The 24,204-nt window shown below is 42.7% G+C and overlaps 1 protein-coding gene across 2 annotated transcripts in view; it reads right to left on the bottom strand.

Annotated features, from left to right (window-relative positions):
- AGXT (alanine--glyoxylate and serine--pyruvate aminotransferase) overlaps positions 1-14,924 on the bottom strand; it is a 43,772-nt gene extending 28,848 nt beyond the window's left edge. Inside the window, exon 1 of one of the 2 annotated variants that reach the window (XM_044290267.1) lies at positions 14,674-14,924. In XM_044290267.1, the coding sequence (XP_044146202.1) occupies positions 14,674-14,904 (231 nt within the window). In that variant the 5' untranslated portion in view covers positions 14,905-14,924. Of the gene's footprint in view, positions 1-7,431; positions 7,650-14,673 lie in introns of those variants that run through there. The other variant, XM_044290268.1, reaches the window with a different exon arrangement.
- Positions 14,925-24,204: the final 9,280 nt, after the last annotated feature.

The following is a 24,204-nucleotide window of genomic DNA, read 5'->3' as shown; positions in this document are numbered from 1 at the left end:
AATAATAAGGAGAAAGACATACCAGATACTGAGTGGGCAGCCCGATATAGATCCAGAAATACCTGGATACATAAGTACTCATCACACAGTCTATAGGAAAGTGAAAGTAAAGTACTAGGATGTTTCCACAAAGAAATAGACCATTAGTATAAGGAGAGAAGTGCAAAAAATTGCCCCAGAAGGGGAAAGACACATATCATTTTAGTGGAAGTTCGTAATGGTCGTTACATTCGTTCAAATTGGCCTTACATCTTCAACGACACCAGCCATTGGACAAAGAATTAAAGTTCTCTCATCCGACTATTGTATAAAAATCAATTGTGTCTGACTTATTTCAAGACATTGGGGCAGATTTACTAATGGTAATATTAGACAGTCCCTAGACAGGCAGCAAAAAGGTCCTTGGCCTTTGTTGTGAAGATGTGCACAAAAATTTTGTTTCAAAATTCTAACATAAAGGAGCCCAACTCATAGGTGGAATATATGAATAATGTATAGCCTATAGGTGTACAAGATTTATCATCATGTGGTAAATCTGGTAAACCTATAGGCTATGAGTTGCTGCAAATTTTGGTGCACATCGTCACAACATAAGCCGAGGCCCTTTTGAATAGGCGGCAGCCATTTCCTCTTGTCAGACAATCCGAAAAATGTATCTAAAACAAATGTGGTGCAAAGCATGGAAGCCAGTTTTTTGGCTCAAATTAAGCCAGAATTATGACGCATTTTAATTAGTAAATCTCCCCAATGTTCTTTGTTTGCTGAGTTGCACTTGACAAATGTTTGCTATGGTTGAAATCATCCTTTTTTTTAAATTAACTTTAGTCTGTGTAGTCTCCTTAAAGGGGTTGTTTGGGATTTTGATATTCATGACCTATCCTGAGGATATTAGATTGGTGGGGGTCTAATTCTCGGCACCCATGTCGATCAGCCGACTGAGCTGTCCCTAGGCCACTTGATGATGAACGTGACGTCTTTGGCCCATGGCGCTCACTTGAGAACTGCAGCTTTAAACAACGGTTTGGCAGGAGAGTCAGCTGTCGGACCCCCACCGATCAGATATTAATAACCTATCCTGAGGATAGGCCTGTCAGTATCAAATTTCCTGAAACCCCTTTAACCCAACATGATATTCTGCTTCAAAACATAACAAAAGGATCACAATATGTAGTTTTGTCACAACATGTCTAGAACTCTAATATGTCTGGAGTGGAATCGTGCTCATTAATCAGAGGATTTCTAATTTCCTCTTTCCGCCCATTTGTGGTTCAAGCATTAACGGCAATCTCTCAATATTTCTGTACAGTGGCATGGACGATTATAGTGGGAGCTCTAAAGATCCGCCTGTTAGCTTTTACCAGTGTCATTGCTCTCCAGAAAATGAGGACTGTTCAATATTATACTGGGAATTACATTTTGATGACCTATGTTTAGGATCAGTTATCAATATCAGATCGGAGGGGGTTTGTTTCCCAACACCCCTGTTTGAAGTGGTCATAGCGCTTAGATGGGCACTGTAGCCTCTTTGCCGTATACCAAGCATGGTATTGTGTTTTCTATTGCAACTCAGTCCCATTCTCTTTACTGGTACCAGGCTGTAGAAAGGCAACATGATAGATGGATGGGACTTCACAGGCCAAGGAACAGGCCACAGAGCTCACCCGAGCACCACAGCACCGTCCAAAAGCTGAATGGCTAGGGTCCTGGGAGTCAGATCCACGCTGATCAGATATTGATGGCCTATATACTGTGGATTGTTCATCAGTCTTAAAATCTAGGAAAACCTCTTTAAGGGGCCTGCATTATAGAATTAACAAAAGCAATAAATGCAAAGTGACAAGGGATCTGCCGTTTTGATACCATCTGCTGTATTAATCTGCTGTTCTGATGCCGTCAATGATACAGGAATATTAATCAGTGACCATTTGTGATGGGGAGATAGATCAGAGTGCATGCTATTATTAGTAAAATTGTTTTAGCTAATTTTCAATTTTTTTTTTTTACTATTCTTTCTGACACTTTTTCATTTTCCATTGCTGGTGCATTGAATAGCAGCATAATATCTGTTGGATATCTACTTTCTACAACAGACAAGATAAAACATTTCATCAACCATTTTGAGCAACTATCTGCTATTCTGATTGGCCAGTGAGAAAATGTTAGATTTCTCATTAGTGTATGTTGAATGCTGTATTGTTATCCATAGACCCATATCCATATACCCGTGTGCATTCTGTTTTTTGTGGAACGGAACATCTGGCCCCTAATAGAACAGTACTATCCTTGTCCGTTATGCGGACAATAATAGGACATGTTCTATCTTTGAACGGAAAAACTGAAATACGGAAAAGGAATGTATATAGAGTACATTCCGTTTTTTTGGCGGACCTATTGGAATGAATGGTTCTGTATACGGTACGTATATGGAATGCAAAAAAAGGGAACGTAAACGGAATTTTGTGGAACGGGTGCAGACCCATTCATTTTCAATGGGGCCGGAATGTGCTGTCTGCATTCGCGGATCTGCACTTCCGCATCCGTGCTTCCATTTCCGCAAAAAAAATAGAACGTGTCCTATTCTTGTCAGCAATTGCGGACAAGATTAGGCACTTTCTATTATAGTGCCGGCGATGTGCGGTCCGCACATTGCCAGTGTCTGTGTTTTGCAGATCCGCAAAACACTTACGGACGTGTGAATGGACCCTAAGGGTACGGCCACACGCTCAGGTTCCCTGATGCAGAAGTCATATCTGTCCTTTCTATTTTCTCAATTTTTTTGATCCCCTTCTGATTTTGGCATTCAAGACTGCATCAAGAAACCTGACCGTGTGGCCAAACCCAAAGAAGGTGAATGTGAAAGAAGGTTAATGCAAGACATAAACTGGGAAACAATGAAAACTATGAATGAAGGGATTTTAGGCGACGCTTCAATGCAAGCAGAAGCAAAACCACAAGACTTGTGGACTGACGGAGAGCAGCAGTTATAAAGGAATGAAGTGCAACAATCGCACAACAGATGATCTTTATCAGAGACCAAAGGCAGATTTACGTGGGGAAACTATTGGGCCAGTTATCAGGATCACGTGTTAGTACACTTGTTCTCGATACTCGGCCCATGGAAAGGTGCCACAGATCACTCGATGAACCAGCAAAACGCTTGTTCTTCTGGTGAAATCATCTTTCATGCGGACACCTAAATCATCTTTGGATGAGCGATTGCAATAGCCGTTGCTTGTCCCCATACAGTGGCGGTGATTGCTGGATGTAAATCCAGCTTTTCACCTCCACTGATGAACAGGTTGTTATCAGGAAGAAACGGTTCGTTCCCGATAATTGCCTGCTCAGTCAGCGTGTGTAAATGCGCATCTAGTCAGATTTTAGCATCCCAACATACAGTGCAATGCTGGACATTACAACATATGGCAACAGACAAAATGAAGGACATAAAAATATTAAAGTGTTGTCCAGCTATAGAGCAAAAGCATCACATTCATTAGTCCTCAACTGGTGGACTTTGGTCAGGTCCTGATGCTGACCAGTGTCAAGGATTGAATTGAAAAGGACCTACTATAAAAATGGTAAGTTCAGTATATATATTTTTTCTGATCTGTCACTGTCACTGGTCTGATTCATTTTATGGTTTGGGGGTCTGATTGTTTTAGGGGTTTGTTTTGGATTCTAATTAATTTTGGTGATCTTGTCTGGAGCCTGATTAATTTTATGGACCTAGTACGGGGTCTTAATTAATTTCAGGAGTTTGGGACCCATTGGAGATAAGGGTTCTTTTCTGTGGGGACTAAATAAGTTTAAGGGTCTGGTCTGGAGTTTGAATAAGTTTAGGGCTCTGATCTGGGGTTTAAATGAGTTTACTGAACCTGCCCAGAGTCTGAATGAATTTAGGGTTCTGGGTTCTTAATTAATTTTGGTGTACGGTGTGAATTATTTAGGGTTCTGGTCTAGGTTTCCCTCAATGGATTACTGTAATAACAAATATTGATGTACATACAGTATTTCTATAAAGTTTGCAAAAGATTAGCAAGATGACATTTACTATTAGTGCTTAGATCTTTACCTGACTGCAAACCCAGGTACTATTTCTAAAACTAGTTGGGTACTCCTAGTCAAATTTTTTCCAGAAACTGGAGCACTGTTGTAAAGGGGTTATCCCATCTTAGACAATGGGGGCATATCGCTAGGATATGCCCCCATTGTATGATAGGTGCGGGTCCCACCTCTGGGACCCGCGCCTACAAGGAGAACGGAGCCGGGGAGAGTTGTGGCTGGAGGAACCCGAGTTTCCCGGGGTCCGTCCACCACCAGGTGCAGCTCCCCGCCTCTCCCATTGAAGTGAATGGGAGCGCACCATGCATGCGCGGCCACAGCTGCCATTCATTTCTATGGGGCAGACGGAATTAGCCGAGCCAGTGCTAGACTATTTTCGGCAGCTCCATAGAAATGAATGGAGGGCGGCTGCGCATGCGCAGTGTGCCCTCCTCAACTTTCTCCACTCCGTTCTCCTTGTAGGTGCGGGTCCCAGAGGTGGGACCCGCACCTATCAGACAATGGGGGTATATCCTAGCGATATGTCCCCATTGTCTAAGATGGGATAACCCCTTTAAGGACTATAAATTCAATGATTTACTATATTTATTAATAAATTGCTCACGTTCCAGTTATCATCATATCCCATCGAACATCAATGAGACCTAATTTCTTCTAGAAACCAATGGTTCTAGCCATAATTGTGTAGGAATCACTAATAGGTTCATATCATGCATGGAATAAGGAGGAAGTCCTGGGATGCGGTGAGCTACTCCACAAAGTAAGCGATTCTCTATACTACATAACTTCTTGTTTCTTTTTAGGGTACTTTCACACTAGCGTTTTTGTTTTCCGGTATTGAGTTCCGTGACAGGAGCTCAATACCTGAAAAAAACTGATCAGTTTTATCCTAATGCATTCTGAATGGAGAGCAATCTGTTCAGGATGCATCAGTTCAGTCCCTCTTACATTTTTTTGACGGAGAAAATACCGCAGCATGCTGTAGACTTCTCTCCGGACCAAAATACATTGAAGTGTATTAGTGCCGGATCCAGCATTAAGTGTTCCAGCAAAATGGATCCGGCTTTCCGGTCTGCGAATGCACAGACCTTTAAAAGTGCAAAAGAAATTAATACCGGATCCGTTTTTCTAGATGACACCGGAGAGACAGATCCCATCAGTTTGCGACAGAACTGCCTGCCGGAACCCTCTGCCGTGTGAAAGTACCCTTAGAAAGATCTGTACCAGGGGTACTCAACTGGTGGCTGTACAGACCCCTGCATGCACCCGGGTGCCAGCTCTCACGGGGGTGCCACAGTCCGGAAGCAATGAGCACTTCCATCAATACAGATGGAAGCGCTCATTGCTGGAGCGTAGGGAGCTGGGTCCTGTCACTCACCGCTCTGCTCCCTGCACTCCTCCCCTCCTTCAGGCTGCGGCTCTCTGAATAGTGAATCAGGAAGACTTCTCGCTGCTACCCTATTCAGCCTGCAGGCACAGATCGCATGGCCGGCTTGCATAGGCGGAGCCTGTAGTACGAAAATCTGCATAAGCCTCGCCCACACAGTGCTGCAGAGCGATCTGTGTCTGCAGGGGAGAGAGGACTATGAGCTTCAGGAATGGGACAAGGTGAGTAGGTACTGTTTTTTAACACAGAGGGGGCAAAATGGGCATTTCTACTCTGGAGGGGGCACAATGGGCATTGCTAATGTGAAGGGGGCATAATGGGCATTTCTACTATGGATGAGGGACAATGGCCATTTTTTACTCTGAAGGGGCACAATGGGCATTGCTAATGTGAAAAGGGCACAATGGGCATTTCTACTATGGAGAGGGCACAGTGCACAGAGGGCATTACTACTCTATAGGGGTTACAGTGCACAGAGGGCATTACTACTGTAAAGCGGGCACAGAGAGTATTATTACTGTGAAGGGGGCACAATGGGCATTACTAGCACAGAGGGCATTACTACTATTAAGGTGGCACAATAGTTTCTACTATGGAGGGGGCACAGAGGGCATTATTACTGTGAAGGGGAACAATGTGCATTATTACTGTAAAGGGGGCACAATAGGCATTATTACTGTGAAAGGGGCACAATGGGCGTTATTACTTTGAAGGGGGTACAGTGGGCATTACTACTATTAGGGGGCATTGTTACTGTGAAGGAGGCACAATGGGATTATTACTATGTAGGGGGGCATAAAAAGGGCATTACAACTGTGAAGGGGCACAGATAGGTCATTACTACTGTGAAAGGGGCAAAGAGAGGGCAATACTATAATGAGGGGGCATTTAGGGTATTCATACTCTGTGGGGAGGAACTAAGGAGGCATCACAATGTGTCAGGGGCACTAAGCATAATGTGTCGGGGCACCAAGGGATCACCCTGCTGTGAGGGTGCATTTAGGGGTATCACACTCTGTGGAGCACTAAAGGGATATCATACTGGAAGGTGCATTTAAGAGGCATCATTATTGTTAGGGGGCACTGAAAGGACATTCTTACTGTTTGGTTGGCATAAAGGAGATTAGGTGGGCTTGGAGGTGTAGATTATTGTAAAAGAAAAAAATAATGCAGCACTACACGCCAATGGTGTTGTCCCTCCTTTATATATATTTTTTGTTTTACAGCTCAGACCTTTATCCTACGGCAGACTCGGGTATGTGGACCTTTACAAAAAGTACTTGAGTATCCCTGATCTATACCATATTGTTTAGGACAAAAGGTATTGAACATTCCCGAACTACTCTCATTTTATATAAAGGTGATGTGTACCTTTAACAGACTTCTGATAAATGTACAGGCAGTGGAATTGTAAAATGTTGGTTAATGGGATGACACTGCCGTAGTAAACATTTACTTTAGCCTATTTGTTAGAATTGCTAACTAACAGTTACAAGACAATATAATAACAGCCTGTCTTGAATTCTCGCCTCTCGCTTTCCATAAAGCCTTCTTACACAATTATTATAAGGTCCACTGAATCCATTTATTTTCTAGTGGTTTTCCTACTACAAGGGGCTGGCAAGCAGTGTGACCAATATAATCCATCATGGTTAAATCAACTTAATCGTGGCTTAGAAATGACCTTGTGCCTTCATATGTTTATAAAAGCCACGACTAGACTGAAGCTATCATATCTTGTGCATATTGTAACAAGGCCTAGCTAAATGGAAAAAGATAATTTTGCTCGAATGAACCAGGTAAGGATCACCAGCATCTAGATGGGTGGATAAAATCATATGAATCATTGAGATGATTCAAACAGAAGAATGTGCTGGAGAGGCAATATTCATATAGTCTTCAGGAGATGAAAAATAAAATTTGATACTGGTACCGATCTTTGGATACTTTGTTCTGTAGATGTGATCCTGGTTTGGCCTTACCTGGAACATTTCAGTATGTAATGGACCGAGTATTGTTTGCGCTCCTGCGGCTTGGACACGAGGTGGCAAGTTTGAGGGACCTGGTCCCAGAAGGAGCCTTTGAGGGACATGTAAAGGCAGCTGAAGGGATTCCGGACTTTTCACAGATAGCAAGGAAGTCATGTTTCTCTTGAAGCAACAGAGTGAAAAGTAAGCTGTTTCCTCGCTGTCTCTTGAACGTTCTCTATATTAACTCAAGTTACTTAGTGAACCATACATTGGTCCTGCATGCCATTTGTACCGTCCAATCAGAACTGCCCTTCATTGACACCTACTTCTTCAACGAATCGGAAAATGTAAATAATTGATTTGCGGTGTGCTGAGGGACTTGTTGAATCAGGTATGATTCAGATCGGTCAAAGTGTCATACCTGGGTTATAATGAGCAACTAGATCACATGAAAGACCATTTGCCCAGTTTTTTTTTTTCAAATCTAAAACTTCTTTTAAAATCCAAACTTCTGCAGTAGGGTGCTATATTTGTTCACACAAGCACATCAAGATACATGACACATCCATATGTATAATTATGTATTAATCTCAGAATACAGTCGAGGCAAAGATATACCAACACTTCTTGGCATCTCTTGGGCACAGTCTGGCTAACCAAATATAGTGGCATGTTAGATATATACAGTGGAAACGTTTCCTTCGATATGCGGCAAATGTAGAGGCAGGATGTAACATGAATTTATATAAAGCCTTGTATAAAGTAATATGAGTGGTAGTTCAAATTTTTCGCTTTTCTCCTTCCTTTCTCATACCCCCGCTGAGGTTCGGTTTACTGTATACATGGCGGTTTGCTGTAAATTTTGCTTAACTTATGCCATTAGTAGATCCTGGAGAGAAGAAAAGAATACCGGTAATTGCAAGAACTCCTATTCTTTTTCTATTCCCTCTTGTGTTATTTAAAGTCGAGTTAACAAAAACTGCACTATGTGAACCTGGTCTTAATCTTAAAGGGGTTATTCGACCCCTGAAATACCTACCGATATGCCCGGGCCCCTCACACACAATGTACTCACCTCGCTACCCATGTCTCTTCTGATGCCAGCACGGCGGGTGACGCTAGGGAGGCTCATTCCCGTCACCACCTGCCATTGGCTGCCCCCCCCACCCCCCGACGCCAGATGTTTCCATCAGTGCAACAGGGAGATACAGCGGCGACCATGCCGGCATCAGAAGCGACGTAGGTGCCGGGGAGCGAGGTAAGTACATTGTGTGTGAGGCGACCGGGCATATGGGGGAGCTTTTAAGGGGTTGGATAGTTATTATCGTCAGGGCCACTAACAAAAAATATATATACTGCCCCCCAATTCTGCGTTATGTTAATTAAGCTATTGGTATGCACCTTACTAAATCTGTTATATGTCTTCTTAAGTGCAGAGACCCACTGATTTTGAAATGAACTTGAATAATATGTTCTCTATGCAGTCTCATGCTTATATATTCAGTAGGAGAAATGGGAAGAGGAACATAATGCTTTCGTAGGTTCTGTACATGTATGCTGAAATAAAGGGCAACATCTTCAGGGCCATATATGCAGCGACCCGGAGGATGGAAGGAGTGACAGTGGTTATGATGGTGGAAGTAGTACTCACAATTAACAGTGATAATTCTTCACCCTGGCCTTCCCTGGGCTGTGAACAGTAAATGGAGGGAGCACCCTTTCTTCCCTCTGATTATTTATTTATTTTTATTTATTTTTTCACGTGTCCACTTCATATTAGAAAAAGAGCTCTATCCAGCCGAGTAACAGTCTACCGAATTCGCATCCTACAGCATATACAATGGAACGAATGGATAATTTATGAAAAGAGTAATACAAAGGATGATCTAAATATGTGAACTACATTAGGCTTATATACTCTTCATATCCGAGGTCATACAGCAAGACCATGAGGTCCTTATGGGTCTGTATTACAGTCCATAGGCACTCCAAGTGCTGCCATATGGTGAACATGCAAACTATGTAACTGGTTAAAATGATGATGTGCATTCCACTACATTAAAGGGAATCAATCACCATGATATCGGACTATTATCTGCCTTAATACATCAGTAATACTGCAGATAAGGAGTCCACAATTTTTGTTTAATTTTACTACTGCCGTCCGTAAGAAATTTAATAGGTATTTCTCACCTGGAATATTGGTAGGATATTCCACCAATGTGAGGTATGTGGGGGTTCCAGAGGTGGGACCCACACCTATCTCTAGAACAAAGCTCCCAAAGAGAACGAGAATGCACTGTGCATGCCAGGCCACCTTCCATTCATTTCTATGAGAGTGCTGAAAATTGCCGAGCCAGTTTCCGGCAGTTCCATAGAAGTGAATGAAGCAGTGGGCATGCTTGCGTGGTGAGTTCTCCAAAACTTTTGGTGCTCTGTTCTAGAGACAGGTGTGGGTCCTAGAGGTGGGACCCGCACCTATCTGACATTGGTGGCATATCCTAGCACTGCGGCACCAAAGTTTCAGGTGAGGCAACCCCTTTAAATATGTGCAGAAATACATTGTCAGGACTGCGGTGCACACACACAGGAGTCCTCTCCATTATGTTAACACAGCCTGTCTGTGTATTACAGAGCAGCTTTGAGTGCTGACACAGTATAGGAAAAGGGGGAAATAGTAACATAGTACATAAGGCCGAAAAAAGACATTTGTCCATCCAGTTCGGCCTGTCATCCTGCAAATAGTATTAAGTGAATGGGTCCGCATCCATTGAAGTGAATGGGTCCGCATCCGAGCCACCAAAACGGCGGCTCGGGTGCGAACCCAAACAACGGCCGTGTGCATGAGGCCTAAGTGGAATAAAAAGTGATCAACAAGTCATATGTACCCCAAAATAGAACCAATCTGCAAATAATAAGCCCCTACACAGCTCTATAGAGAGAAAAAAAAAAGTATGGTTGTCAGAAAATGGCTGTTCTGGTACCGCAGAGGCAGTTCAATACCAACATGGTGCCCATAAACCAATCCATCAAAATCTGCACTGCAAAAACCAAAGGGTGGTCTATTCTTTCTGAACCCTGCAGCATACCCAAACAGCAGTTTACGTCCACATTTACGATATTTCTGTACCCAGTAGTACCAAGCCTAGCAATTCAAATAGTGTGGTGTGAGTCATAGATGGCACCAGATGGGCACAACATATTGGGCACTGAAATGCCATGTCTGTGTAAAACTTGCAGTTTTCACTTTGTACAGTCCACTGTGCTTTAATTTCTGCTACAACTGTGGTGTCAAAATACCTTGATGGGTGGAGTTTCAAAAATGAGGTCACTTCTCGGGGGGGGGGGGGGGGGAGGGGGGGGAATGCCTGCTCCGGAGACCCTGAACATAGTGGCCACCACAGATACACTGTATATAAGTGGAGTAGTGCAGTGGGGCACAGGAGCCAATAGGCCTGGAGCCTATGAGGCAGCACAGTAGGTCGTAAAGCAATGGCATCATAACTTCATCACGACTGCCTGTGCCTCAATGCAGGCATCTTAGGGTGTAGGCAGAAAAGGCCTGTGGCCTGCTTCTTATATGAATAAATACCAACCAAGTAATATGTAAAAATATTAATATTTTAATCAATATATGTAATTTTACAAGTCAAGTATATGATTCAACAAATCAGCCACATGGAGGTGCCACAAATCAGGTCATTTGCATAATAATATTACAGTGCAATAGCAGTAAATGTGAATACAAACCAAAGTATGGTACCGCAAATAGTATCTAACAAGTATACAGACCAAAAAATAAGCGCCTCCCAAACACCCCAGCACGTGTTTCACATCAGATTCCTTAGGAGAAATAAGTGCTGCTTCATAGATGGAAACATGGAGAGGGAGTCAGGTGATTATTTTTTTCCTGTATCTTTTGGGGAACATACTACTAGGTGGTTGGCTCTTTATGAGGGTGTTCAGGGGCATTGTAAGTACTGAGGGCATTACAGGGGGACTCTATACATACTGGGGCACTACAACTACAGGGTGCATTTTAACAACTGGGGGAACAACAGAGGACATTATAACTGCTTGGAGCACTATAGAGGGGCCTTTTTGCTACTGGGAGCACTATTGAGGGGCCTTTATACTACTGGGGCTTGATAGAACAACCTTATTAGGGTACTTTCACACTAGCGTTTTTCTTTTCCGGCGCGGAGTTCCGTCCTAGGGGCTCAAATCCGGAAAAGAACTGATCAGTTTTATCCTAATGCATTCTGAATGGAGAGTCAGTCCTTCAGGATGCATCAGGATGTCTTCTGTTCAGTCTTTTTGACTGATCAGGCTTTTCAGAAAAACGTAGCATGCAGTATTTTTACCTCCGGCCAAAAAGCCTGAACACTTTGACTGAACGCCTGATCAGGCTTTTTTCCCATTGACTTGCATTAACGCCGGATCCGGCCCCGTGTGTTCAGTCAAAACGGATCCGGCTTTTGCATGTTAAACCCGAAAAATGTGAAAAAAAAGTTAAAGTCCATAAATGGCGGATCCGTTTTTTCCAATGCATTTTTCCATTGTGATCGAAAGCCTGATCAGGATTCAAATGTAATCCGTTTTCACACGTTTTTCCGGATCCGGCGGGCAGTTCCAGTGTCGGAATTGAACGCCGGATTAAAACAACGCTAGTGTGAAAGTAGCCTTACTACTAGGGCACTATAGAGCACATATGGAGTGTTGCCGTATTCAGGAGAAAATGCGTAACAAATTGTGGAGTGCTTTTTCTCCTGTTACACCCTTTGAAAATGAAAAATCTGGGACTAAAGCAACATTTTTTTGGAAGCAATTACATTTTTAATTTTCACAGCCAAGTTGTTCTAAATTCAATGAAGCATCTGTTGGGCCAAACCACTTATTACATCCCTCGAAAATTCCTTGGGAGCAATAGTTTCAAAAATGGGGTCACTTCTTTGGGGTTTCCACTGTAAGGGTACTTCAGGGTCTCTTCAAATGTGACATGGCACCCAAAAGCCATTTCAACAGAATATGGCCTCCAAAAGCCATATGGCGCTTCTCCCCTTCTGAGCCCTCCAGTGCACCCACACAGGAGTTTATGACCACAAAGGGGGTGTTGCTGTATTAAGTAGATAATTGGTAAAAATTGATAGGGCTTTTTTCTCCTGTGTGAAAATAAAAAATGTGGGAGACATTTCATTGTAAAAAAATTATAGTTTCCCAAATGCGTCACTTTTGGGGGTTATCCACTTTAGGGGTACCTCAGGGTCTCTTTAAATGCAACATAGCACCCAAAAACCATACCAGCAAAATATGTCCTCCGAAAACCATATGATGTTCCTTTCCCTTCCGAACTCTGCTGTGTGCCCATACAGCACATTATGACCACTTGTCAGGTGTTTCTGTAAGGCCTCATGCACATGACCTACCTGGCCTGCAAAACGCAGATCCGAAAAATATGGGTGATGTCCTTGAAATGTCCGTGTTGCTTCCATTTTTTGGCGAACCCATTGATTTCAAAGGGGTCTGCATTTTGCAGCCAATTATAGGATATATTTTACCCTTTGCAGAACTGATATACGGATGCGGAAAGCTCATGGATCATCTGTGCTTTCAGCATCCATATGTCCGTTTTGCCAATTATAGAACATGTCCTATTCTTGGCAGCAAAATACAAAGTCAGTGGGTCCACAAAAAAGATAAAAAAAATAGATGCAACACAGACATCACACGGACATCATATGGTCGTGGGCATGAGGCCTAAACTGCAGAACCAGCGTATTAAATATTGAGGTTTGTTTTGTTTTTAACCCTTGCTGTGTTACAAAAAAATGGATTAAAATGGAAAATCTCCCCAAAAGAATTTTACATTTTACCTCCATTTTGCTTTTATTCCTGTGGATCACCTAATGGGTTAACAAAGTTTCTAAAATGAGTTTTGAATAATTTCAGGGGTATAGTTTCTAAAATGTGGTCATATATGTGTGCTTTCTATTGAGTAGAAAGTGACCTCAGAACTAAATTGGTGCTTAAAAAGTGGGTTTTGGAGATTTTCTTGAAAATTTGAAAAATTGCTTCTAAAATTTTAAGCCTTCTATTGTCCTAAAAATAATAAAATTATGTTTACAAAATAATGCCAACATAAAGTAGACATATGGTGAATGATAGCTATTTTGTGAGATATCAATGACTTAAAAACAAATTAAGTAAAATTTAGAAAATAACAAATTTTTCCAAATTTTCAGTAAATTTTGTATTTAACACTAAGGCTACTTTCACACTAGCGTTCATCGGTCCGCTCGTGAGCTCCGTTTGAAGGAGCTCACGAGCGGACCCGAACGCTTCCGTCCAGCCCTGATGCAGTCTGAATGGATGCGGATCCGCTCAGACTGCATCAGTCTGGCGGCGTTCAGCCTCCGCTCCGCTCGCCTCCGCACGGACAGGCGGACAGCTGAACGCTGCTTGCAGTGTTCGGGTGTCCGCCTGGCCGTGCGGAGGCGTGCGGATCCGTCCAGACTTACAATGTAAGTCAATGGGGACGGATCCGTTTGAAGATGCCACAATATGGCTCAATCTTCAAGCGGATCCGTCCCCCATTGACTTTACATTGAAAGTACGAGGCTATTTTCACACTTAGCTTTTATATGCTAATATAATGCAGACGGATCCGTTCTGAACGGAGCCTCCGTCTGCATTATTATGATCGGATCCGTTCAGAACGGATCCGATCGAACGCTAGTGTGAAAGTAGCCTAACACAAAAATTTAACACTAACATTATGTACAATGTGTCACGAGAAAACATTCTCAGAATCGCTTGGATAAGTAAAAGCTTTCCAAACTTTTACCACGTAACGTGACACATGTCAAATTTGCAAAAAATAGGCCTGGTCAGGAACGTGAAAACCAGCTGTGCCTTCAAAGGGGTTGATCCTTATTACACCATGTATCAAGCCACTGGTGATAATTTATAAAATAAATTATTGATAATATTAATATTATTTCAGTTGTGACCCCATTTATAGCAGTTCTACTGACAACTCCAACTTCCTCATCATCTACGCTATAGAGATGATACAAAGCACATTGTTCCCATGTAACAGAATAAAACACATGGTAATGCAGCAGCTGTTCTGTAGTACTCTAAGATGCCATGATGAGTTGAACTAGAGGACAAACCCAACTTTTCTACATCTGTATAAGAAATGTTATGCCCTCATGGTTGTGCACCAACATAAGTCATAAGTAGGGGACTTACCTGGAAGGTTTCTGGGTGCATATGACCAATCACCTGTTGACCTCCAGCTGCCTGTACCCGTGGAGGAACATTTGAAGGGCCAGGGCCCAGCAGGAGGCGTTGAGGGATATTTAGAGGCTGCATAAGGGCTGCAGATGGAGGTGAAATCGTATGAGTGGACATCCTGACAGATCCTGACAGCCGGGCAGCCCGAAGGAAAGAATAGGATATACTTCTAACTGTCCCTTGCATCCTTATTTACCAGTGACTGGACAGTGGTATGTGACGCACAGTGAACCTTAACCCAGTCTCTGTGTCCCTACAGCCCGGGCATCATTTCTATGGTGCCCTCCCCCCCCCCCCCCCCCACTTCTGTTGATTTGTCACACACTGTCACTCCCACAGACCTCAGGGTCACAGGTGTCTGACCTGCGCTCTGTAACACTGGGGACATTACACCTGTACACGTCTGACAAAACAGCTTTTACGTTGGGAATGTGCGGCGACAGTGAATATTATGCCAAGGACTCTGAGCATGCCAAATATTTGAGGATTGGGAAAAACAGCCAGTTAATCAATCTTTATCTCAACATTGCAGATAAAATGTTGGCATTTTGGGGTAATACATGAACATAAAAGTAGGTGACATGTACCAGTATGATGTCTACATGTTCCCAAATGTCATGTTATGTCAGGGGACAGGGTGTGAAGTTTAGTAATAAGTAACCTGAAGCTAAAACACAAGTAAAAAGTTACTCATTACAGTGGATTCTAGGTAAAGCATCACTGATGGCTGACCAGGCAAATTTTTTAATAATGAACATGTCACAGGACGCCGGCGACGTGATTCTCCTCTCCCGCACCGCCAGCACCCTGGTGTGACACGGCAGCAGACACGCACGCCGCGTCCTGCTGTAGCACCGAGCGGGGAGCCGCTCGGCGTCTTGGTTGCTGGGATAACGGGGGGCGGAGCGCGCCCGGCCGCACGCTTCCTCTCTGTGCGGCCGGCGTCCCCCGTTCCCATAGTCATGCTCAAGGGACTGAGCGCTGAGCGCTGAACTGGGCCCTCGGCGCTCGGCTACTGACATGGTGGGAGGTCATGTGGTGCTGGCCACGTCACATGACCCCTACCCTTCAGTATATAAACAGGCAACCTGCTAGCCACAGGTTGCCTGTGATTAATTGTCCTAGGCTATTTGTTATTGTGTTCCCTGTGTTATCTGGATTTTGACCCGTGCCTGTTTTTGACCCGCTACAGGACTTGCGAAGCAAGTAGGCAGGGCCAGGGGCGAGGGTGGAGCGCAGTGATCACTATCCTCCCCCCTGTGTGTGTGTACGTGACCGCGACAGAACGGCCCTTAGTCCTGAATAACAGACTGACAAAACCTGCAAGTAATGAGATTTTCATGCACCAGATATGGTGGGCCCTGTGTAGTGATGAGCCAATGAGTTGATCTATTGATTTGTACCAATCAATTTGTATCATTAACAAGAGTTCTTCACCTGCAAGAGGCTGTCCCCACTGCTGAAGAACTCCCCCTGCCGCCTGATTGATAGGGCCGGTCAGCTTGCCTGTCCCTGACAATCGCATGCCTGCAGCAACTGTGCATGCGCTGTAAGTGGCGCATGAACAGTCATTACTCTGGAAGAAGAAGCAGAGCTATTGCACTTGAGTTGCTGCTCGAAGAGTTTTTTCAGCAGCAGGGACAGGCCCTTACAGTTGAAGAACTTTTGATGAGACAATTTGATTTGTACAAATCAATTCGCTCCTTTCTAGTCCACTGAAAACTTTCATAAGTGGACCTCCTTCTGAACATTGTTTATTAGCTTATGGAGTCTACACACTCAATTAAACATCATCACAACAATCTTATTTATCGGCAACTTTTTAGACACAATAGTGCAGATTTACTAAGCTTGTAGATGGTAGTCTGCAAGCAGCTCATGCTGGATGATAAATTGGTTTTAACCTGTGTGGAGAACATACAGTGGGGAAAATAAGTATTTGATACACTGGCGATTTTGCAAGTATTCCCACCTACAAAGAATGGAGAGGTCTAAAATTTTTATCGTAGGTACATTTCAACTGTGACAGACAGAATCTAAAAAAAAATCCAGAAAATCACATTGTATGATTTTTAAATAATTAATTTCCATTTTATCGCATGAAATAAGTATTGATCACCTACCAACCAGCCAGAACCCTGTCTCTCACAGACCTGTTAGTTTTTCTTTAAAAAGCCACTCATTACCTGTATTATTTGCACCTGTTTGAACTCGTTACCTTCATAAAAGATGCCTGTCCCACTCCAACCTTGCCACCATGGCCAAGACCAAAGAGCTGTCTAAGGACACCAGAGACAAAATTGTAGACCTGCACAAGGCTGGGATGGGCTACAGGACAGTAAACAAGCAGCCTGGTGAGAAAGCAACAACTGTTGGTGCAATTATTAGAAAATGGAAGAAACTCTAGATGACTGTCAATTTTTGCTCTTGTTTTTTTTTTTACTGTTTGTGGCACTGTGGATTCCCAAAACCCTTCAGTTGCTCCTGTGCCAAAAATTTAGTCATGGTGTAGTATGCGAGTGATCACATGGAATGTAAAAGGCCTAAGACCGCCACACAAGAGAATGATGGTCTTGAGACATCTTAAGAAATGAAGGGCTGACATGGCCTTTTTACAAGAAACTCATCTGGAGGAAGAAGATTTTGGGAGAATGAAATGATTATAGGTTGCTGAGGTGCTGGGTGGGAAGACAGATGGGAGTGCTAATATTGATACGCAAATGGCTGCAGTCTAAAATGTTGAACCAGGAAAAAGATAGGAAGGGTCGTTATCTTAAGTCTCGGATGGAGACGCCAGTAGGAACCCTTACAATAAATAATATACAGTACAGACCAAAAGTTTGGACACACCGTCTCATGCAAAGCGTTTTCTTTATTTTCATGACTATGAAAATTGTAGATTCACACTGAAGGCATCAAAACTATGAATTAACACATGTGAAATTATATACATAACAAAAAAGTGTGAAACAACAGAAAATATGTCATATTCTACATTCTTCAAAGTAGCCACCTTTTGCTTTAATTACTGCTTTGCACACTCTTGGCAATCTCTTGATGAGCTTCAAGAGGTAGTCACCTGAAATGGTCTTCCTACTGAAATGGTCTTCCAAACTGAAATGGTCTTGAAGGAGTTCCCAGAGATGCTTAGCACTTGTTGGCCCTTTTGCCTTCACTCTGCGGTCCAGCTCACCCCATACCATCTCGATTGGGTTCAGGTCCGGTGACTGTGGAGGCCAGGACATCTGGAGCAGCACCCCATCACTCTCTTTCATGGTCAAATAGCCCTTACACAGCCTGGAGGTGTGTTTGGGGTCATTGTCCTGTTGAAAAATAAATGATGGTCCAACTAAACGCAAACCAGATGGAATAGCATGCCGCTGCAAGATGCTGTGGTAGCCATGCTGGTTCAGTATGTCTTCAATTTTGAATAAATCCCCAACAGTGTCACCAGCAAAGCACCCCCACACCATCACACCTCCTCCTCCATGCTTCACGGTGGGAACCAGGCATGTAGAGTCCATCCGTTCACCTTTTCTGTGTCGCACAAAGACACGCTGGTTGGAACCAAAGATCTCAAATTTGGACTCATCAGACCAAAGCACAGATTTCCACTGGTCTAATGTCCATTCCTTGTGTTCTTTAGCCCAAACAAGTCTCTTCTGCTTGTTGCCTGTCCTTATCAGTGGTTTCCTAGCAGATATTCTACCATGAAGGCCTGATTCACACAGTCTCCTCTTAACAGTTGTTCTAGAGATGTGTCTGCTGCTAGAACTCTGTGTGGAATTGACCTTGTCTCTAATCTGAGCTGCTGTTAACCTGAGATTTCTGAGGCTGGTGACTCGGATGAACTTATCCTCCGCAGCAGAGGTGACTCTTGGTCTTCCTTTCCTGGGGTGGTCCGCATGTGAGCCAGTTTCTTTGTAGCGCTTGATGGTTTTTGTGACTGCACTTGGGGACACTTTCAAAGTTTTCCCAATTTTTCAGACTGACTGACCTTCATTTCTTAAAGTAATGATGGCCACTAGTTTTTCTTTACTTAGCTGCTTTTTTCTTGCCATATTACAAATTCTAACAGTCTATTCAGTAGGACTATCAGCTGTGTATCCACCTGACTTCTCCACAACGCAACTGATGGTCCCAACCCCATTTATAAGGCAAGAAATTCCACTTATTAAACCTGACAGGGCACACCGGTGAAGTGAAAACCATTTCAGATGACTACCTCTTGAGGCTCATCAAGAGAATGCCAAGAGTGTGCAAAGCAGTAATCAAAGCAAAAGGTGGCTACTTTGAAGAACCTAGAATATGACATATTTTCAGTTGTTTCACACTTTTTTATTATGTATATAATTCCACATGTGTTAATTCATAGTTTTGATGCCTTCAGTGTGACTCTACAATTTTCATAGTCATGAAAATAAAGAAAACTCTTTGAATGAGAAGGTGTGTCCAAACTTTTGGTCTGTACTGTATATGCTCCTAATACTAATGCTAACCTCTTTTTTTCCACGCTAGAAAGAGACATACTACAGGAATCCGAGAGTATGATCCTGGTGGGATGGGATTTTAACGCGGTCCATGAGGTACTGGACATCAGGAAACGGACTAGAACTGATGTTAAGGTAGGAGATAAGAATTCCCATCATCTTAAGATCCTTATAAATTCTACAGGTCTTATAGATGTATGGCGCTACTTTAATCCTATGGAGAGAGAGAGTTTACACATTTCTCCCATTCCCAACAGGCCTGGTCTAAGATTGACTATTTTTTAAGTTCTAATAATTTATCACTAAAAATAAAGGAGATCGGGATTTGGGATATGGTGATCTCTGATCATGGCCCGGTTTTAGTACAGTTTATGGAGATGAGACCTAGAGGTCCGGATTTTGTCTGGCGCCTTTCGGATGAGGAATTTATTAGAAAACTCTTGGGTTGGTAGTGGGAGTATGCCCAAAACAATTAACAACATATGACAAACCCAGCTCTTTTTTGGGACACTGCAAAGGCTGTGTTGCGTGGTAACATCATATCATACAACACAGCCCTTAAAAGAGAGGCGAGAATTAAGTTCCAACAAGCGAATAAAATACAGTGGGTAACAACGAAACACAATATCGATCACTACTCAAAGAAATTAGAAAGGATTTACGCTGATGGCAGATCAGCTGAGTTTTTTAAGTATGGAAATAAAACAGGCAAATTATTAGCCAGGTTAGTGAACAGACCCCAGCAGTTAATGCGCAAACTTAAATCAGCTGACTGTATTATTCTAGAAGATCCTAGACAAACCCTGATGGTCTTTAGGCAATATTTTGAGGGTCTCTACACCCAAGGGGCGATATGATGCAAAGATGGGGTATGATTAGTTAATTTAAATGCCCTAATCACTGATAAACAGGTGAGTTCTGTCATTAAATCCTTTATTAATGGAAAGGCCCCATGACCAGATGGATATCCAGCTGAATTATTTAAAGGGTTAGGTGAAGACATCATACCCACCTTGGTGTCACTCTTTAATGCCATACTACAAGGTAAAGCTAAAGTGCAGTCAGGAAATGAGGCCAATATTAATGTTTTGCCTAAGCCCAATAAAGACCCCACACACCCGAGCTCTTACACACCAATTTCTTTGATTAATCAAGATCTAAAGATCTTGTCTAAAATTATGGCCAACCGTCTGGCAAATATTTTACCAAACTTGGTAGGACAACATCATGTAGGGTTTGTAAAAGGAAGATCAGCGGTCACCAATATGCGAACGATCTTAGCAGTGCAGGATTGGGTGGCCAGGGGGGTCATGTGAGAGGTGTGGGCCCGGCTTTGTTGTCCTTCGATAACGTTAATTGGAAGTGGCTGGGGATGGTTCTGGACCGGATATGGTTCTGGACTGGATGGGTTTTCAGGGATGCTTCCGGACTTTTCTTCGAGCAATATATGCAAACCCACAAGCCAGGATTAGCCTCCCTAGGTTCCTGTCCGCTCCGATTCATTTCCAGAAAAGGGCTAGGCAGCGTTGCCCATTATCACCCCTCCTGTTTGATATAGCACTTGAGTCGTTAGCAATATATTTGCTGAAATTTAGTATATATCAAGGTATAAAGGTAGGTTCCCGGGGATATGATTTAGCGTCACTATTCTGGCATGTCAGGGATTGGGTTTGGAATATCTCGCACTTCTTTAATGGGGAATTAGAAAAAGCATTAGTGTAACTGTTTGACCTAAAGGCAGTGCTACATACTAAACGGGTCCTACTCCCTGATACTGCTAAACCAAGTATATTGATCACCAATACATTAGCAATGTGGAGACATATTCGCAAGATGTACAAATTACCAATGTATGTTTTGGCATACATGCCTCTATGGTCTCTCCCAGCCTTCCCACAGGGATCCACAAAGTTGTATGGGGAATTGAAGAAGAAGGGGATTGGAGTATTACAAGATGTCCTTAATGGATCAAAGGAAAAGATAACCTCATGTCAAGAATTGCAGGATAAACTCCAGCTTTTGTCAAAACATTGGCTGCAGGCCCGGTGCTATAATAAGGCAGACCAAGCGGCCGCCTTAGGACGCTGAGAAGGGGGGGGGGGGGGCGGAAAAATGAAACTTTATTTTTTTCATTAATCACTTGCATGCCGCTGGCCTCCTGCGGCTGTTCTCCTCTGTGTGGTGGTCCTCATATCTTCTCTCTGGGCTCCTGAGTCCTGACAAGTTGTTTGAGGAGCTTTCCCACTCTGCCAATCAGTGGCCGCAGCTGTGTCACGTGTCAGGGCAGTGATTTCCTGCTGAGCCAATCACTGGTCTGACACATGACACAGCTGCAGCCACTGATTGGCTGAGTGGGCAAGGACCTCAAAGTCTTGTCGGGAGCCCAGAGAGAAGATACCAGGACCACACAGAGGAGAAGGGGAGCTGCTGCAGACGGGAACAGGCCCAGGTGAGGAGCATAATGTTTATTTTTACACAACATTAATAGAGGGGGGAAATGTGCCATGGAGGGGGTTGAAATGAAATGGAGGGGAGAAATGTGACACAAAGGGGTGACATGAGAACCGCGGCCCTGCTCTAACAGCCTGGACCAGCAGGAGTGCTAATCCGGGCTGTTTAACACTTTACATGCTGCGGCCAATGGCGCCCGCCGCATATAAAGTGCTGACAAAGAGAGGGGACTCCCTCTGTCTCCCATCGGCACCCTGCAAATGCGATCGCGGGGTGCCGATGTGTGTGTATAAAAAAGTTAAAAAGTAAAAAAAAAATTACGCTTTTTTTCCCATTGAAAATATGCTTTTAAATGAAAAAAATAGCAAAAAAAATCTTCCCCATATGTTTGGTATTGCCGCGTTCGTAAAGACCTGGACTAAATAAATATCATGTAAATTATCCCCTACATTGAACGCCATACATTTTTTTTTAAAAAAGAGGCAGAATTGAATTTAGAAGGAAAGTAAACACGATGTTAGTTTATGAGAAAATGGTGTTCAAGAAGAGGGGATGTCCTCAAAAATATGAAAAATTGTGGGGCCGCTGGAGGATTAGCAACGAATAATACTCGGATAAGTTCACAAAGTGCTGAAGTGGGAGTTGGGGGGAAGGAGGGGTGGGACGGGTATGTTGCTGTAGTTTTATAATCCACATAGACATTTGTTGTTGTATCATATTGTCCAGTGGAATTGACGATCTGTATCAAATTATGTGATAAAACATGTTTATATTTGTAACAATGCTTTATTGTTGTACATTTCTATAATAAAAATGATCTGATAAAAATAAAAAAGAGGCAGAATTGCTCATTTATTCTTAGTGGCCATAAAAAAAAGTAATAATAAGCGATCAAAAAGCGCCATTTACTCCAAAATGATACCAATGAAAAGTACAAGTTGTCCCCTAAAAATCAAGCCCTCACACAACTCCATATAAAAAAAAGGAATGGATCTTGGGAAGTGGCAATGCAAAAATATATTTATTCTTTAAAAAAAAAAAGTGGTTTTATTGCAAAAGAAGTAGTAAAATGTAAAAAAAACTATATGTATTTGGTATCACTGAAATAATACTGTCCCAGAGAATAAAGATATTAGGCGACCTTGGCGTGGTGAGTGGGCTTATGCCTTTTGATCAAAATGTGCACTAATGCCTCTTGTACAGCATGTAGTATGGGGGCTGTACACTTAAATATAGCGCTGAGAAGCGAGTTAAATTAGATCAAAGCATAGCATTGTGGATGTGCGATCCAGTTCTGTTTTTCTCCCCCTGATATAAAGATATTATGTTATTTATACCGAAAAATGAACACCGTAAAATTTATAGCGTAAAAACTCAGTGGCAGTATTGCTGTTTCCATCTCCCTCCCAGAAAGAGTTATGTGTACCCCAAAATGGCGCCATTAAAAACTACAACTTGTCCCGCAAAAAACAAGCTACAGCCTTACTGGACAGAGGTCTGTGATTATGTCACTAAGGTGGGAGTTGGGCAAACTCCTCAACAATGTATTTTCCACTACATACCTCGTAACCAGGAAGCAGAAGCTCATGGTATTGTAACGACTAAGGGCCCGCTCATTGCCCTATTGGCGGCGAAGAAGCACATTCTAAGAAAATGGCTACCACCTCAAATTCCAACAAGAGGAGGTGATAGGGACACTGAAGAGAGTGATGTACATGGAAAGATTGGAAACAAGGAAAAGGCCACGGTGCAATTCTTTAAAAAATGGCGATCATTTATTGAGACTTCTCTCACAGAATATGAGATTCAGGAAGTATTACAACCCTTTTATGGGGGACGACATGGTTTCTCAAGGAACAACAGGCCAATCGCTTGGGCAGACTATTGGCATGACTTGGGGGTGATGGGAATCCACAGTGCAGGAAATGGGTTTTGGGGGGAGGGAGTTATATTTGCAAAAAAAAGAGGAGTAATAAATAGATCAGGATGCCAGGTTTGTCTATATCTTCTGTATTGGAAACGAGTGACGAGAATAGTTGTTTTGTGACTTCAGGTACAGTATTAGCCTAAGATGCACTTTAGTACTGACAACAATATCTGATGATATTTTGTATCATTGTGTTTTCCTTTCTTTAAAAGGATTTTCTATATTTATCCTGATCTGAATAAAAGTTTGAAAAAAAAATATATATATTACACACCTCTCCATTCTTTGTAGGTGGAAAACTTGCGAAATCGCCAGTGTATCAAATACTTATTTTCCCCACTGTAGGTGCATAATAATATTTTCCGGGGAGGGGGGAAGAGTAGAAAAAATTACGGTATTCTGCCGTTGCTGTTTGGGTTTTTATTTTTACGGTGTCCATTGTGCGGTATAAATAACATGGAAACTTTATTCTGCGGGTCAGTACAATAACAGTGATACCAAGTCTATATATTTTTTATAGTTGTTTTACCACTTTTATACAGTAAAAGCATTTTTGTTAAATAATTATTTTTGAGTTATATTCTGAGAGATATAACTTTTTCATGTTCTATTGATGGA

This window comes from Bufo gargarizans, chromosome 4 (assembly GCF_014858855.1).
Source record: "Bufo gargarizans isolate SCDJY-AF-19 chromosome 4, ASM1485885v1, whole genome shotgun sequence".
NCBI classification, from domain to species: domain Eukaryota; kingdom Metazoa; phylum Chordata; class Amphibia; order Anura; family Bufonidae; genus Bufo; species Bufo gargarizans.
Note: the sequence above shows the minus strand (reverse complement) of the source record. Positions and strands in the feature narration are given on the sequence as shown.